The 15,346-nt window shown below is 48.8% G+C and overlaps 4 protein-coding genes across 4 annotated transcripts; 1 reads left to right on the top strand and 3 right to left on the bottom strand.

The window, feature by feature from the left end:
• Positions 1 to 727: 727 nt before the first annotated feature.
• BHQ10_003996 (uncharacterized protein) lies at positions 728 to 3,287 on the top strand (the record flags this gene model as incomplete). Its single annotated transcript, XM_040876313.1, has 3 exons — positions 728 to 825; positions 883 to 1,010; positions 1,060 to 3,287. The coding sequence occupies 3 exons, from the start codon at positions 728 to 730 to the stop codon at positions 3,285 to 3,287; spliced, it is 2,454 nt and encodes an 817-aa protein (XP_040732500.1).
• Positions 3,288 to 4,459: 1,172 nt separating this feature from the next.
• BHQ10_003995 (uncharacterized protein) lies at positions 4,460 to 7,516 on the bottom strand (the record flags this gene model as incomplete). Its single annotated transcript, XM_040876312.1, has 1 exon — positions 4,460 to 7,516. One exon carries the CDS (start codon positions 7,514 to 7,516, stop codon positions 4,460 to 4,462), a length of 3,057 nt encoding a protein of 1,018 aa, XP_040732499.1.
• Positions 7,517 to 10,941: 3,425 nt separating this feature from the next.
• BHQ10_003994 (uncharacterized protein) lies at positions 10,942 to 12,357 on the bottom strand (the record flags this gene model as incomplete). The annotated part of the gene is made up of 3 exons (XM_040876311.1): positions 10,942 to 11,494; positions 11,554 to 11,767; positions 11,820 to 12,357. 3 exons carry the CDS (start codon positions 12,355 to 12,357, stop codon positions 10,942 to 10,944), a joined length of 1,305 nt encoding a protein of 434 aa, XP_040732498.1.
• Positions 12,358 to 14,499: 2,142 nt separating this feature from the next.
• On the bottom strand, positions 14,500 to 15,230 carry BHQ10_003993 (uncharacterized protein; the record flags this gene model as incomplete). Its single annotated transcript, XM_040876310.1, has 4 exons — positions 14,500 to 14,585; positions 14,653 to 14,774; positions 14,843 to 14,901; positions 14,970 to 15,230. The coding sequence occupies 4 exons, from the start codon at positions 15,228 to 15,230 to the stop codon at positions 14,500 to 14,502; spliced, it is 528 nt and encodes a 175-aa protein (XP_040732497.1).
• Between the last annotated feature and the right edge of the window lie 116 nt (positions 15,231 to 15,346).

Below are 15,346 nucleotides of genomic sequence, written 5' to 3'. Positions count from 1 at the left end.
AGTAGACAGAGACACATTGTAGTATTGGTCGCAAAATCGAATCCTCAGGATCGATTGTAAGTGCAGGACAACGAAGAAGAAAACAAGCCCTGTTGGGAGCACGGCCAGCGAATTTTCCTTTTTGGGGCAAGCCCAACACTCTCCTAGTCTTTGCCTGCCCGCATCATCCCTCCTGCCTTTCTCACTACACTTGCCTCAGTATTTTCTTGCCAGAATCTACAATTCTGCCATTACAGTCTATACGCCTTTGAAACGTACTCACTACACACTAGACGCATCAAAGCACCGACCTCCTTCTCCACATCGACGATCCGTTGCCACCTCACACCCTGGGTAATATTTTGCCGGCTCGAAGACCCTGCTTCGGCCTGACCGCCTACTGAACCTCTCGACAGTTCATATTCGAACAATCGCTTAACAACCTCGCTTCGTACAACAACTGACCTCTCGCCACAATACATATACTATCTTCGAACCTCTCTCCTGTTTGGAGCAGAGTTGCTCCGAAATTCCAACGAATCAGTCGCATGATTCAATCGCACCTTGAATGAATGAACGAACGAACCGAACGACCCAACGAAAAAGATACCCTCGACCACAGTTGATGATATCCAGACCTCTTCCTTTTTCCTCGCCTAACTGCCATACTACTATTACGATGACAATTTCCTAAAAATATTCAACCCACCGATTTTTATACTGAGTTCATACTGCTGGCGCTTTCCTTATGGCGCGCCGCTATGAAATCGAGGAGCTGTTGTGGCTTCGCGGTTCTCCGCTAGTCACGAAGCCTGATACGTTGCCTCCAGTTGAAGAATGGATGGGGTACGATAATATAGATGTGACAACTTGAGACTTGAGCGACAGACTAATCAGATGCAGACCGATCCCAGATCCCACAGCACGGAAGCCAAATCATCGAGACCAGAATCCAGGTGATAGCCCAACCGCACAACGAAGACCAAGTTTATTCGGGGAGAGTCGACATATTTCTAGGAACTCGAATTCAGGTATGCCTTTATGTGACGTTATCTGGCAACTTATATTGACATTGCGCAGAGGATATTGTTTTAGGACCGCCAAAGACGGCATTCGCTTCTGCTTCACGGATTCATGGCAAAGGCACATACGATAGTACCGAACGACCTGCAAGATACAATGATACCGAAGAAGGCAAAGGCGACCGCTTCAACTTCCGAGAAAAAACTTTCAAGGACAGAGAAGGAGCGGACCGAGATGGCAGGTTTGGAGGCCCCAATGGTCGTCGAAACGATCGCGAGGACTGGAATTCCGGCCGACCTCGTCGTACGTTTGGCCAGGAAGAAGGCGATCAACGACCGAGGCGCAATGGTGACACGAAATGGGAGCCGCGCGAGAAACAAGATGAGCTTGGTCTTAGCAGAAACATGAAAGACAAGGACGGTCGGTTTGAAAAGGAAGGCCGTTTTGACAAAGAGGGACGATTTATCAAAGGAGACACACCTCTCCGGTCAAGGCAGGAGAAGAGCTGGTTTCGCGATGAGGCAGCAGGTGGTGATGGCGTGGCACTTGAAGAAGAAAAACCATTCATGCGAGAACGAGAATGGAGACGGGATAGACCAGTGCCTGATCGTGATTGGAATCGGGGTACGAGAGTAGAGCAAGATCCTGAGTGGATGGATTCTACAGACAGAGATGAGTCCAAGCGGATTCACACTCAGGAAGACTTTCAACGGTGGAAGGAGAGAATGAAAGCAGGCTCATCCACACCTGCGCAGCCTGAAGAGAAAGAAGATGCTATACCAGAGCAGGCCAGTGCGGAAGTTCAGAAGATGGAGGCGAATCATCTGGACGGAGAACTGTTCGCAGCCAGTAAAGGTCATCTACCAGTTGATGCAAATTTTGGAAAATTCTTTGGGATACTTGGCGAGAGCAAGCAACCCCCGCCTGAAGTCGCTGCCGTACCCAGTCCTGTCGAATCTATCAAGAAAGATTTGGCTGCCGCCAAGTCGTCAAAGTCGTCTAGGTTTGCGGGATTGTTCAGCCCGCCGCCGGATACCTCAGTCAGAGGACCAGAACCAGTGCAGGATATCGCTCATCCTGAACGTCCGGCTTCTACCGATGCTGATCAAGAAGGGTTTCAGCGTATTCTTGCAATGCTCGGAGGCAGCAAATCGCGCAACACAACTCCTCAGGTGGACAGCTCTCAGCAACCTCGTCCACCATCGTATGTGATGCGCGAGCAGGGCCGACCAACACCTCCTCCCGGCTTACCGTCTCCGACGAGAAACCTGATAAATCGGCCGGATGAGCTGCTTGGTCAAGCGACTGCTGCTCCTCGGGCTATGCATCCTCCCCCAGGAATGGAAGGTATGCTTCCTCGAGACCCACAGGCACATTTCAACGAACGTGAGAATCTTCTTCGACTTATGCAACAAGTAAACGTATCTTCTCCGACATTAACACAACATGGAAACGCACCGCCACCGCCATCGCAGATGAGTCAAGGTGGTCATCATACTCCTGGAATTTTGAACGTCCCTGACCTTCTATCGCGGCCGCAAGGTATGCAGAAAGGACCAAGAAGTCAGACGTTCTTAGATGATCCTGCTATTGCCAACATGCAACGACCAGACTCTGGGCTTAAAGGACAACAAGTGAGAAAACCTCCCGTGGACGGTCCGCCGCAAATGAGATACTATGATATGCCCTATCCTGGTACTCAGGGTGCGCAGGGACCTACTACTCCTGGCGCCGGACGAGACCCTCAACTTCCTCCAGCCCATATGGGCATTCGGGGACCTCCAGGATTTGGACAGATGCCTCCTGGCCCTCCTCCTGGATGGGCAGGACAGATGCCACCTCAGCAAGGAGCGCTGGGGCCACCTGGTATTCCGAACCCGGGCAAGGGTATGAATCCGAACTTCATGGCAGGTCCCATGTCGATGCATGGCGGTAATATGCCACCACCCCCGCCGCCAAACGATAATAGCCCACCATTCCTGCGCGGTGGTGCCGGAGCCAACTTCGGCCTTCCTCCAGGCATGATGCCTCCACCGGGTTATATGAACATGAACGGCCCTCCTCCGCCCCCGTCCGGTGGATTTATGCCTGGGCCACACAACCACGAAGCAATGCTCAACATGGCCGGACAGAATGGTGGCGGAAGCGGCTTCGGCGGATCAGCAGGTGGCCCCCCACCATCCTCAAGACATCTCTTGGAAATGCTCGCACACGCCAACGGCGGCGGCGATGGTCGCGGCGCAATGCTTGGAGGAGGAGGAGGACCGGGAGGACAATATCGCTAACTCTTCTTTCTACTAAACTCTTCTTCCTTGGTGTCTTATCCATGTATTGAATGAACCTGCAGGGGGAAAAAGGGCATCCACTATCCGCGGAACGTATTTTGCTTCCATCTCTACGCAGCTGGCAATTGGAACTAGCATCTGTTATATGTATCAATCAATCAATCAGTCATTCTTAAACGTTGACCATTACAATTAAAGTCTTCATTCTCTTTCTCCTTTCTGCTTGTTTCCCTCTCTGCCTAATGATAGCAGAAACGACGAGGAAAATATGCCTAGAAATTAGAGTAACCCTCGTTGAATGCTATTCAATTTTGACCCTTAAGTACTTCGCTGGATATCCATGTCTTCTTGTATTTGTGCAACCTGGATTTTATCCTTCGTTCTCGGTTTGGGGGTTTGAGAAGCGGTAGCAGAGCTAGCATTCATCAGCTTTGGGGGAAGAGGTTGCTACTTGTCTATTATTTGTGTATATAGATAGAGTTACCTAGTCTCGGCTTGTCAATTCAACGTTAGGTAAGGKTTGGGTGGAAGAAATATATGGCAGGCAATGCAATCAATTCTGATGTTCAAGCCTAAATATACACACAGACATTTGTGGATCTCAGATTAATCAACTGTATTATATAATTGGATCATATAAACCGTGAGAGAAAATCCGTATATTTACTTCACATCCAAAAAAATTTTGTAAATCAGAACCAAGATAGAAAGATCTTCCTCTCTTTTCTTGTCCAAACCGTTAACCCCGCCGCCCTGATAATAGATCATGTAAATCCAGCGAATAATTGATCGTGAAAGGGACGTACATAAACATAAAAGAAATAAATAACGCGCCGGCCCTTGAAAGAAAAGGGGCATAATGATAACAACCAAGGGAAATCATGAGTCATCGTGACAAGGAAAAAGAAACGTACCCGGTGGTTCAGGGATTGTGGCATGTACATAAAGTGAACAACAAGGGGCGAACAGGCAAGTAAAAATTTTTGATACAATCCCATCCGATCCGATACCAACTTGCTAACAAGGACCCAAAAACATGACACTTGTAACCGAGGGCAAAAAGGCAGGAAATGGACATATGTGAATCCATGTAGCATACAGCAGAAAACACCAAAGAGATTGCCGGAAAGTAAGGGAAAGTATCTAATAGTACAGATAGAAAAGGGAAAAAATCAAGGGAAGTCGTTCCAGACGGCGTTCAGCCATCCACTCGGAGAACCAACTTCAGAAGGCGGGATGCTCTGGCCCTGCTCAAAGCTTCCATCAACAAGAAAAGCAACGACGTCGTCGCCTCCGAGACTGGTGGACCATATGTTCGGGTAGTAATAGTCCAAAATCGAGTCCATCATTCCGCCGGTGGCTGTAGAGACTGGGGTTGGAGCGTAGCCCATTGATACCGATGCTGACGATGTGGAGGGTGGTTGTTGAGATGCTGCTAGTGTGGGCGGTGGTGGTGCGGCTGACGAGCCTGGTGGTGGAAGCATGGGTGGATAGGGTGAGTGGCTGTTTGAGGTTGCGGCGTTGATAGGTGGTAGGTTTTGTGAGTAAGGTGGTGGTGGGGGTCCCTGTTGGTGAGGAGGGAGCCATGAATTGAGCGGTTGGAGGCGATGGGATGAGGATGATGGGGGTTGTTGGTTAGCTTGTCCTGCGCCGGGGGAATTGAATGCACTCGGCGACGTAAGTGAAGGCAAGCTAGGCGACGCGGTCGAAGAGATTGAGTTTTGGTGTTGTTGGATGGACGGGAAGGGGTACGGAGAAGACGATTGAGCTGGTAGTGGTCGAGATGGCAGAGGGAGACTCGGGCGACGATCCATCTCAGTACGAGAAATGTCTCCTTCCGAAGCGGAAGGAGTTGGAGGTAAAGGAGGCAGGTTCTTTGCGCTGTTGACGGTGACCCAAGAGTCGCGCTTTTGCTGTATGCCATCCATGGCGGAATCGCCTGACTCACTTTTCACTGCGTTACTAGCTGTTTCGCTCAAAGAAAGCCCGCCTGCACGTTCTACTCCAGCGACTGTGCTCGTGCCGTCTTCATCCAGAGAGCCGGCCTCTGGTATTTGATCATCGATATTCCCAAACTCGAGGAAGATCTTTTCCAAGAGCTTGAACTCTTCCAATCCACCTCCTAATCCCCCCTCTCGCACTGGCCTCAAGCCCAGAGGGCTATGGCTGTGAAGACTGTCGCCACTGCGGGAGCGCGATTTGGCAAAATCTTTCTTGACCTTAACAAAGTAGGTATGTAACCTGTTCAGCGTACGGAACCAGCCAGTGGCTAGACCAAGACGTGGTCGCATGTCACGCAGAATATCAAGCGATTTACGTGTCGGTAACTGCGGCTGGGTAGACATTCCTGTGGATGTCGGCGACAAGGCCTGTCTAGGGGATAAGTAGCCGTCAACATCCATGTGGCTGAAATGAGCTGCGTAAAGTCCGATGAAAGCTGCATTGTAAATAGCAAATCCGACAAGCGGGGTTTCAACGAGAACACCTCTTTCCTGACAAGCGATAACCAGATCCATCATGTTCCTTGCAGCTCGGAAGAGCTCTCTAGTGCTTTCGCGCCAGAACCCGTCGGGGACAACGTACTGTTCGCGAGGAAATGTCGGTTCATCCAAAGGACCGACGGGCTCGTTGCAACGAAGAGGCAGGAACGGCAGATAAGCTCGGTGCAGAACGATTAAAGACAGGAAATAGACAACGTGCATGACCATGTAAGCCGACAAGGAATGCTCATTCTGACTATGTCCATCTGTACTTCGTTGTGAGTACTGTAATTTCCTGGGTAAGCTCTCCTGGAACTCCGCAAGTTTGCTTCTCAGCTTAGAAAAGCTCGATTCAGGTTGCCATGGACCGTATGTTTCTTTTTGTCTGCCTCCAGCGCATACCCATTTGGCGATACTACCCCAGATACGGATGACTCGAATGACGCGACTCAAAAGAGACTCTTGAGCGCCAACCTCCCAGCGATCAATATCATGATCCGCAGAATCAATACGCTTGGAGACTGGCGACCAAGCTTTCGAGTCTGTCGAGCCATTGCGTAGGTTTTCCTCGCCATATGGCACGCTTTGTCGCAAACTCGGAATCTGTCCACCGGGACCATCGAAGCTAGAAGCACGTCGTGCCGGGCTATCCGACAACTTGGACGTACGTACCCTTTCACCAAATGCGAAAGCATCGTCACTCGGTAGCTGGATATCTAGATCCCGAACTTTTACCATTCGAGGCCGATGCTTTCCGCTGCTGAGACACCGATCCATAATAAAACAAGCCCAAAAGGTCCTCCGTTTCGTTTCCTGTACAATCACATCGTCGGAGCTTTGTTCGGGTTGTTCTTTTTGCCGTTGCACAATCCCGAAATGATCGGCCTCGACCTTGAGAGCTGCGTAGCGGTTGGCTTCGCCGCGGGCGCTAGCGGAGGAGAATGGGTCGTTTTCCAGTTCGTACGACAAACCCATTGCCTGCGCCAGTCGGATTGCGATTCCGACATACAGCCAGGCGCTCTTGCCTCGACACATGCCCCATTCGTGCAAAGCCAGCATCAATAGCGCCTGTACATGGACCAAATCTGCCGTCATGAGTCCCAATCCATCCGGCCCGGCGAGACGGGATCGTAGTGCTGACGCGTAGAACTCGGAGGCGGCGGATGGGTTGGACGGATTGCCGGACGATGCCGGAGAATGGTAGGATACTAGCTGGGGATGAAAGCGGGCAGTAAGCGTTAGTACACCTAGCAAGATTAGAGGTGGAAGTTGCGTCCTCGGCGGCGGGCTATGCGGATGATGTTCGGAGTGATTCGACTGGGCGTCCGATTGAGGTGCAGAGAGCTGTCCAGCCTGATTCTTCAAGGTGGTGGAATCGATGAACGGCAGTATAGTCGCAAACTGTGTCTGGAACGATTTGGACAGAGCCTCCCATACTTTGGGCGACAATATTGACGAGTCAAGGACATCTACCAGATTCTTGCCGCCGTCCTTACCAGCAGAACCCGAGGCTCCAGTGACCTTTCTCGAGCGTTGACGCTTCGGATTATCCCATTCGGTGCCATTTCGGTCGTCGCCATCAAGCGTAGCAGCAAGATCACGTTTTGCACCTCCTCCACCGACGGCGGGGGTGGGATAGACGCATTCTCTGTGCGAGGCCTCGCAGGCGCGACATGTGGTGTCTATTCCGGCATTGACGCACTTGATCTTACTTCGGCGGCACCGAGAGCAGGCGATGCTGGAGCGCATTTCAGGAGGTTCTGGGATGTTGGTGCCTTCGTTTCCTAGTATTGAAAGACATTCACGGTAGTAGTTGGTCGGTACAATTGATCGGAACGAGAGGTGTGAAGCTGTTAATTGTGGTCGGTCGGTTGGTCACCTGTTAGGTGGATCCGGGGAAGACAGTGTAAGCACACGACTAGACCACGACAGTGACACGCCCGTCAAATCGATAGCTTAGCGAAAGAAACCAAGCTCGGTAGAACAACATGAACTGCCTTGAGGTGTATCGTCGCAGAAAAGCGCGAAAAGGAACTAAAAGCGCCCAGATGGAATTTCTGGGGAGGAAAGCCTGGGTTTTTGTTTAGTTTAGGTCCACGGGGCAAGAAGTGGGTTCCCCAGTTTTTCCTTGAATCCCAATTTCGCGGAGATATGCCCGACTGTGTTTTACCAGGCGTGTCCACTCGGCAGTACTTAGCCCGTACCGATTACCGTACCATACGCTGTAAGTTACGTGTGATACATCCTCGATGCTTTCTCGGGCTGCACCCGGGATTCGGCGGAATATTAGGAGACAGACAGCCCGATGTACTTTGAGGTACTACATTACTACGTACTACGGTACAAGTAGGTACAAATGGTACAGTTATACAACTGGTACTATTAGCAACTTTGGGCATGCAAGGAGTCGCACGATCGACAGTCCTAAACGTGTACGTACGACGTAACTCGTATTCTTTTTTCTTTTTCTTCTTCTTCTTCTTCACTGTAAACAGCGACTCGGTCAAGTCTGAGGTGGCCTGCGCTGGGGAGATAAAAAGAAACTGCTGTAAATCTTTTCCCCCGTCTCGTTACTCGTAGGCTCTAGCCGGTGGGCGCTCTTGGCTTTAATCTAATTTTCTCCGTAGGTTTTAGGCAGGTGATACTACCGTACCACTACTACCGGTCTACCACGGGTACGTAGCAATTTTATTGCGGTCGGACAAGCGCAGGTCTGTCTGTAAGGACGGTGCAGGTTGCGGCTTACGTACCTCCTAGGCAGTTAGCCGACGGGTAGCATTGATTGAAAAACATGCCGGCACGAAGAACAGTGGTGGCTTGGAAAACTTAAAGAACGGATTAATCCCCCAACCCCATACGAGGTCGAGTATTTATTGATCACCCTAATCCGATATGCTTGGTTTTATTCTCCAATCTTTCTGGTCTTTTTTGCTTTTTCTTCTTCTTTTTTTTCTTAATGCTTCGAGGAGGAACGGATCATGATAATATGAAAGCCTGACGGACCGGAAACGTTCCCGATACCGAAAGACGCACAAACACGAGTCATTCTGTGGTTTCAACGTAACCACTCGATTAGTTGGCAGTGTGGTTGGTTACTTAGCGAGACTACGTACGAGTTAATAGTAACCTAGTACTTTAGTACCTCTCCATAGAGTGTCAGGAGAATAACCGGCCCAATTGGCTGCCTGCGAGCTGAGGCTGGCCGTACATGTGCCCCAGAATCCGAGAGGCAAGTCCGAGGCCCGGGGAAGACAGGCTAACATCACTAGCCCCATCGTCGGCCTCATCTCCGGGATCTGTGCTCTCTCTGTCCAGTGTGTACTTTCTGGACTCTGGTTCGGGTCGCAATCTGTGGAACAGAGTGACACACTGTTGAACAGCTGGTTGTGTGACTTGCATCGTGCAATTTCTCGGGTAGGAGGGGAACATGTATTCGGGTACTTGAGACGGCGTTGTGGAACATGTGAGCCGTGTGCGAAGCCAGGGAAAAAGCAATAAGTGTGCATGTACGGAGTCGCGCCTCTGGTGAAATCAGAAGTCAATGTGAATGAAATGAACCGATAATCCCCCAACGGTCCACCGACAGATGCAGAGCCTACGGAGGACAGAGGAAAGACAAGAAGACAGGCTTCTCATTCCTCCGTGATCAAAACGGAAAGGTAGACGGGTCCCCCACAAATCCTCCAGCCAACCAGGCCGAGATTTGATTACCGTAAATTACCAGGCACGGAGACCCCCGTCGGTACTCCACATACATACTATGTAATTACGTACTTACAGCGATACTAGTCAGAAACTCAGAGAGCAAAGACAGAGAGAGAGAGAGAGCAAACGGCGTACGGAGTAATTAATATGGGCCGGTTAATGCAGAATATTATCCAGCCAATAGACACATTTTCTGTCCCCCACCAAACCTTGTTTTACCCGATGGAATGCGTACCTTAACCGATCCCGATAATTTTGACTTAGTTGGCTCGCTGGGTTGCTCGCAAATATTAATTAATCTATTGGTTGATCAGAGGACTATTCAATGTCATTCTCGATATGACTAGATTATGTCGAGAACACAATCAAAGAAGATAAAACTCGCGACTAAGTAATTTATCTCTCCGTGGAGTTTTTCTTTGGCGAAGTCGACCGGTCCGTCGGCTCATCGGCGACGGTCGGTACGCACAAAAACGTGCAAATGGGACGGGCTCCATTTTTACGTTAATACGTACCGTCAACTGTATTCGCATTACAGCACATACGACGGAGCATCGCTCGGAACACCAAACCCCGCAATTCTGGGTTTTTATTACGTATTGTTCTACATATGTATCCATCGGAAGGAAAGATACGGAATAGAACTGAAGAGAATGTGATCGAGACGAGGATTGCAGAGTAGCCGGTGACGCATCGGTAAGCACTTGCAAAGGCGAGTCGAAAAGTCGGGGTAGATTGTACGTACGTACTTAGTTTACCCCGCAAATATTGTGCTTTAGTTCGGTTGGGGTTGATATGTTGCTGAGTTGGTGATGGTCATGAGATGGGTGTTGAATCTGTCGTTTTGACTTGCGAATACCTAATACGTACATAGGGCGCCTTTGCATGTACCCGAAGACGTAGTGGAATGGTGGTCCATGATGATAAGTACTGAGTAGATTCATCAGCACTGTCACGTGTCACTCATGCCCTACTTTTACATCTCCGGAACTTTCTCGCTGACTGACTTTGCTTTCGCTTTTGGCACATCTCGTTGATCCATGCGACCGTCTTCGTTTGCGAGTCCCATTTCTCTAGGTTAATTCATCGACCCATGTTCATAACTTCAACTGCCGATGACCTCGGCAAGGATCGTACCTATTGCATAAGACGGTCAGGGATGGCTCGCGGGGTCGACGAAGATCTAGACTTTGGGTACATGTCTGATCATAAACTGATAATGATTGGCTGTTGTACAGGGATATGTTGCTTGCATTCATATAAGAAATCGTATATCGGCCCCAAAGTGGCTTTCAATGAAAGATTCCAGAGAGATATCATTCCGCGTACTAGTCTATGTGGAAGCTCTGCGGTGGCAAATGTTTACCCTTTAAACCTGGTGCGACTCAAATCATACTATCACATATATACATTGGAAATAACTATATACAATTCACATCCACGATTTTTACCTAGACAGGCATTAGAATCTAGAAGCTACCAACCCAAGTGTTGTAGTTGGTGCAACCATTCGACAATGAAGTTGAAGCAGTAATCTCGGCTCCAGTGCCGCTGTTAACCGTAGCACCATTCCTGACGACGCTAAATGTAACCGCACCAGTCTGACCATTAAAGTCCTGGCTCCAGTGGTTGATACCCGCAACACCATCATACGAAACCGCAGCATTGCTTCCAATCTGCACCGTCACAGTAGCAGCCGACGTCAACAACGCGCTGAAAAACACCTTGTCCTGAACGACGGAGTTGACGTCAACTGCAGTCTGACCCTGGTCCGGATCGTTGCCGTAGACGCCGCACTCGCTGCCTGCGGCGGCGGGCGCAAGACGGTACCAGTATTGCATCTGGTCGCGGGAAATATCGAATGTGTCGCCCTTGAAAGTTGCGATGTAATAGGGTAGGAAGTCGCGGAAGCTTTCGTGTGGCATATTGTCGACGTAGACGGATGAGCCGGAGGGTACTTCGCTGTCGGTCACGAAGGGTCCGATGTAGGAGGCTTCACCCCAGTCGTTCCATGTGACAACTCTATCAAATTTGTTAGAACCATTACAGTGCTTCATTCAATGGGAAAGGGAACGGCATACTCGACGAATTGGGGGTCGACGCTCATGACTTGGTTCCATCGGTCAGCCCAGAGGTCATCACCACGCCAGACCCAGTCGGTGCCTCCGCTTGCACTGTGGAAGAACCACGGGGAAACGCCCATCATGTAAGTCTTGGAGCCAATCGCGCTGACCCATTCGAGGTCAGGCTCGTCGGTCATGTCGGCAGCACCTGCAGGCCACATGTTCCAGCTGACTATAAATCATTAGCCACTCGCCTATCATTCAGTGGAAGGTAAGGAACGCACAGAATCCATCAATGTTGTCGAGGTACTGAGTAATCCCACTAGGTCCCAAACTAGTCCAATCTGGTACGAAGTACACATCAACCGCCGAGCGAATCGTGCCTCCCTGCGCCCAATCCCCAATGTTGCCCGTACCCTCAAACGTAGAGACGAAAGGCTTGCTGTCATAGGTCAAATAGCAATCCGAGCTAGCATACTCCTGCAGCACAGACACAACCTCCGATGCAGGCCATGTCTGACCACCGCCTAGGTAATCGAAAGAAATGAAAAGCTTGAATCCATTTGCGAGCGCCTCACAAGCCGCAAAGGCATTAGCGATTTGCGTTGGGACGTTGCTGTCGGGATMCCCGCCGTTGAGCGCAAAGGCATCTAGACCAGCGTCGTGCGCGAGAGTGATGTCGTTCTCCCAGGTGGATTGGGTGTGTGCTGCGGTGTCGCCGACGACGACGTGCGCAAAGGCGAGCTTTTGGGCGGCTGTTAGGCCTGTGAAACTGCTGGTCGCAGCGATGGCTGAGAGGAGGAGGGAAGTTGTTTGCTTCATCCTGGTCAAGTTTTTTTTTTTGTGTGCTGGACTTGATACTATTCAACTCGAAACAGAATCAAGAGGCCAGTGGGATGTAGACCACATTTATACCTCATGAGCCCTACCTAATTATAACTGAACAGGATCCCCGGCTAGTGACCAACAATGAACCTGATGTTTTAGCTAAATATCACGTACGTCGTACGTTAATTAGAACGTGGACAGTCAGCAATCAAACGGTACCTAGCTAGGTATAAACCGAATCGAGCAAAAAGAACCACTTTTTGACCGAACATGACACCCTAGCTGAATATATGTGGGATCCATTGTCAGAAAAGAGGATAGCAGAGTAACATTCTGTTCTTATGTCTTTGTTCCCGACTACGCCGGGGACTGTCCAATGTGGATGGCTGCATAGATCAAAGGTCCCAACATGGCCCAATAAAGGCCCCTAGAACAAAATAACATGTGGTCTCTATTCAAGCAAAGCGTAAATTTTCGCTACAACTTATCATTGGTTAGATCGCGTGTTTCTTTAGTCGACTGACTGGACACATGGATCAGGGTATGATCTCTAATTTTGTAAAAGAGGGTCCGGTAGTTGGTCAGCAGCCAGCGATATCCAGTCGTTGCGGGATCCTCGGTGTTTACTCCTGTTTTGAATTTTAGATGGTTTTAGCTAGGTGCTTTAGGGGGTAAGCGTTTCAGGGAATTAGACCCCAAACATGTTGGGCGCTTGGTGGGCGCTGGTGGCGTGTAGCTTACTTGGGGTCTTCGGTCTTCATGGGTTTCGTATGGTTTCTTCTCTTTGCTTGAACAAGTAAAATTTCTAGTGATTAATTCTTCCTTAATTTCCTGGATTCTTATCAAAACCAAAATCAACGTCTACAAAATCAAGCATAAGCATGGCTGAAACATGAATTCGGCAACCCGGCATTCCCTACGTCTTTGGCCCCGGTCTTGTGTTCGTCCCTGGCCCATTTCTCCAATCAACTTTCAAACAGGGACCGCTATGCAAATATCATGCTATCATTGCGACCCTTGAAACTTGTCATCATATCAGCCCGGATCGAAAGTAGCTTGCAAGTCTAAAACATGATCTCTGGAAGAAAGTCTATAAATAGAGCGCAACTACTGCAGGCCAACACCTAAAAGTGGTTAGATACGTATCACCATTTACAGGACCAATATACTTTGTATTCAGACGGTTGGTCTGTCGAGTTGTTGGAAATCCGTCCAACCGTTTTGATAAGGGTGAGTTTTTTGATTGAGTCTCAGAAGGTCTGTCGATGTTGGTGTTGGACTGTTGGTGAAGTGGTCCGGGCTAGTGAAAAAAAATGCAACCCTAAAAAACTACCAAAATCAACGAAGCGAGACATTTGCAGATAGACGGATGACTAGACGCTTGGACTTTTCTGATATGGTTCCAATGCATTTCCTTTTACATCTGAAAACTTCTTGAAAGTCTATTCATGCAGTATATACGTAAAACGGCAATGGCAAGATTAGTCAATAAAAACGTATTTTCCCAAAGCAGGATATGGTCGACATAGTCTGTACGGTTGTCTCCATACATTATCAACTAACCTTTACGTATAGTAATAGAAATTTGGTCCGGTTATTCACCTTCGATAGCGATTCCAGAAATTGTTGTTCTTTCGCTTCCTGAAAGATTTAATGTCGCCTGTCAGAGTTATCAAATCGAGGTCTGGATACTATTTTTGAATATCGATTTAATCCTGACACAGATACCTAAATCTTGTTATAGGGCAGCAAACTGTACAAGCCGGCCAAGACAGTTCTTCAACCAGTGATGCCCTAATATGCGATCTCGTAAATACACCTGTCATCGCCGGAAAGATCCAGTCTCCCGAAATAGGGGGTGATCTTGGATTGATGTTACTTTAAGCATGGCACTAGACATAAATTGTGTTATGAGTAATAGTAATGTGTAGGTGCAGGTGTAGGTCTCTCCTTATCTACAATTATCCAGTTCTCTTGTTGCATATGTGAGTAGAAATGCGAAATTCCAACGATTTCGATTTGTATGCATGGACAATGTCTGCCCGAGAGACATGAGTCAAAATCCTTAGATATTGCATTTTATTGACTGATGTTTCACGTCATACTCATTAACAGCCCAAATATCGCCATAGATTCTCAATTTTTATGCAATTTCTCACGATCTTCAGAATCCACCCCATCTGCTGTGAGCAATTTTCCTCCTACGTTGACCGGATTGGCCGCTGTAAAACACACAGTCATTAGGAGATCCATAATTCGAAACCCATGCAACCAACACATGGGACTGACCTGTAACGAAGAAGTAGATCCGAGCCGGTTTATCGGTCTTGTTCTCCCAGCCGTGGATCGTGCCACGTTGTACACAAAGATCTCCCTTTTTGAAGGTGAGAGCGACTCCATTATCAAGATAGCTGTTATATTTAATTATATATTTAATTATATATTGCAGAAAAATGAGAGATTCAAGTGTCGAACTTACCAGGTCATTTCACCCTCGAATACGACTCCGAAATCTAATGAGCTTGTTCGATGGAAACGCTGTATTCATACCAGCCTTTCAGTCTTCTCCCATTTTCAACAGATACTGATGTCATAAAATAACGCACCGTTTTCACCTTAGGCGGGAAATCAACAACCCTCACCGCAACCGCACTATCACTCGATGACGACCCCGGAGTCTGCACAAGAGGATCCTTCCATTCACCATTGAGATCTGCCGGGAACCCGATAGTTTGATACAAAACGGCAAAGTCGCAGTCAAACGGCGTCCGGAACATGGGGATCTGTTTGTCGTCTATATATGTGGAGTTGCCTTGGTCGTCATGGCCAGTTACGACGCGGCGGGGGTTAGGGAATAGGGGTTCCATGAGGGATCTCTCGAGGACGATTGAAGACGTTAAATTTACACAGAATTTTCTGAAAGATGTGGAATGATGATGTATGTATATGTTGAGATTGAGCGGAGATTGATCAATGTCCCGGG

The sequence above is a fragment of the Talaromyces amestolkiae genome (assembly GCF_001896365.1).
Source record: "Talaromyces amestolkiae strain CIB chromosome Unknown scaffold6.1, whole genome shotgun sequence".
Classification (NCBI taxonomy): Eukaryota; Fungi; Ascomycota; class Eurotiomycetes; order Eurotiales; family Trichocomaceae; genus Talaromyces; species Talaromyces amestolkiae.
Note: the sequence above shows the minus strand (reverse complement) of the source record. Positions and strands in the feature narration are given on the sequence as shown.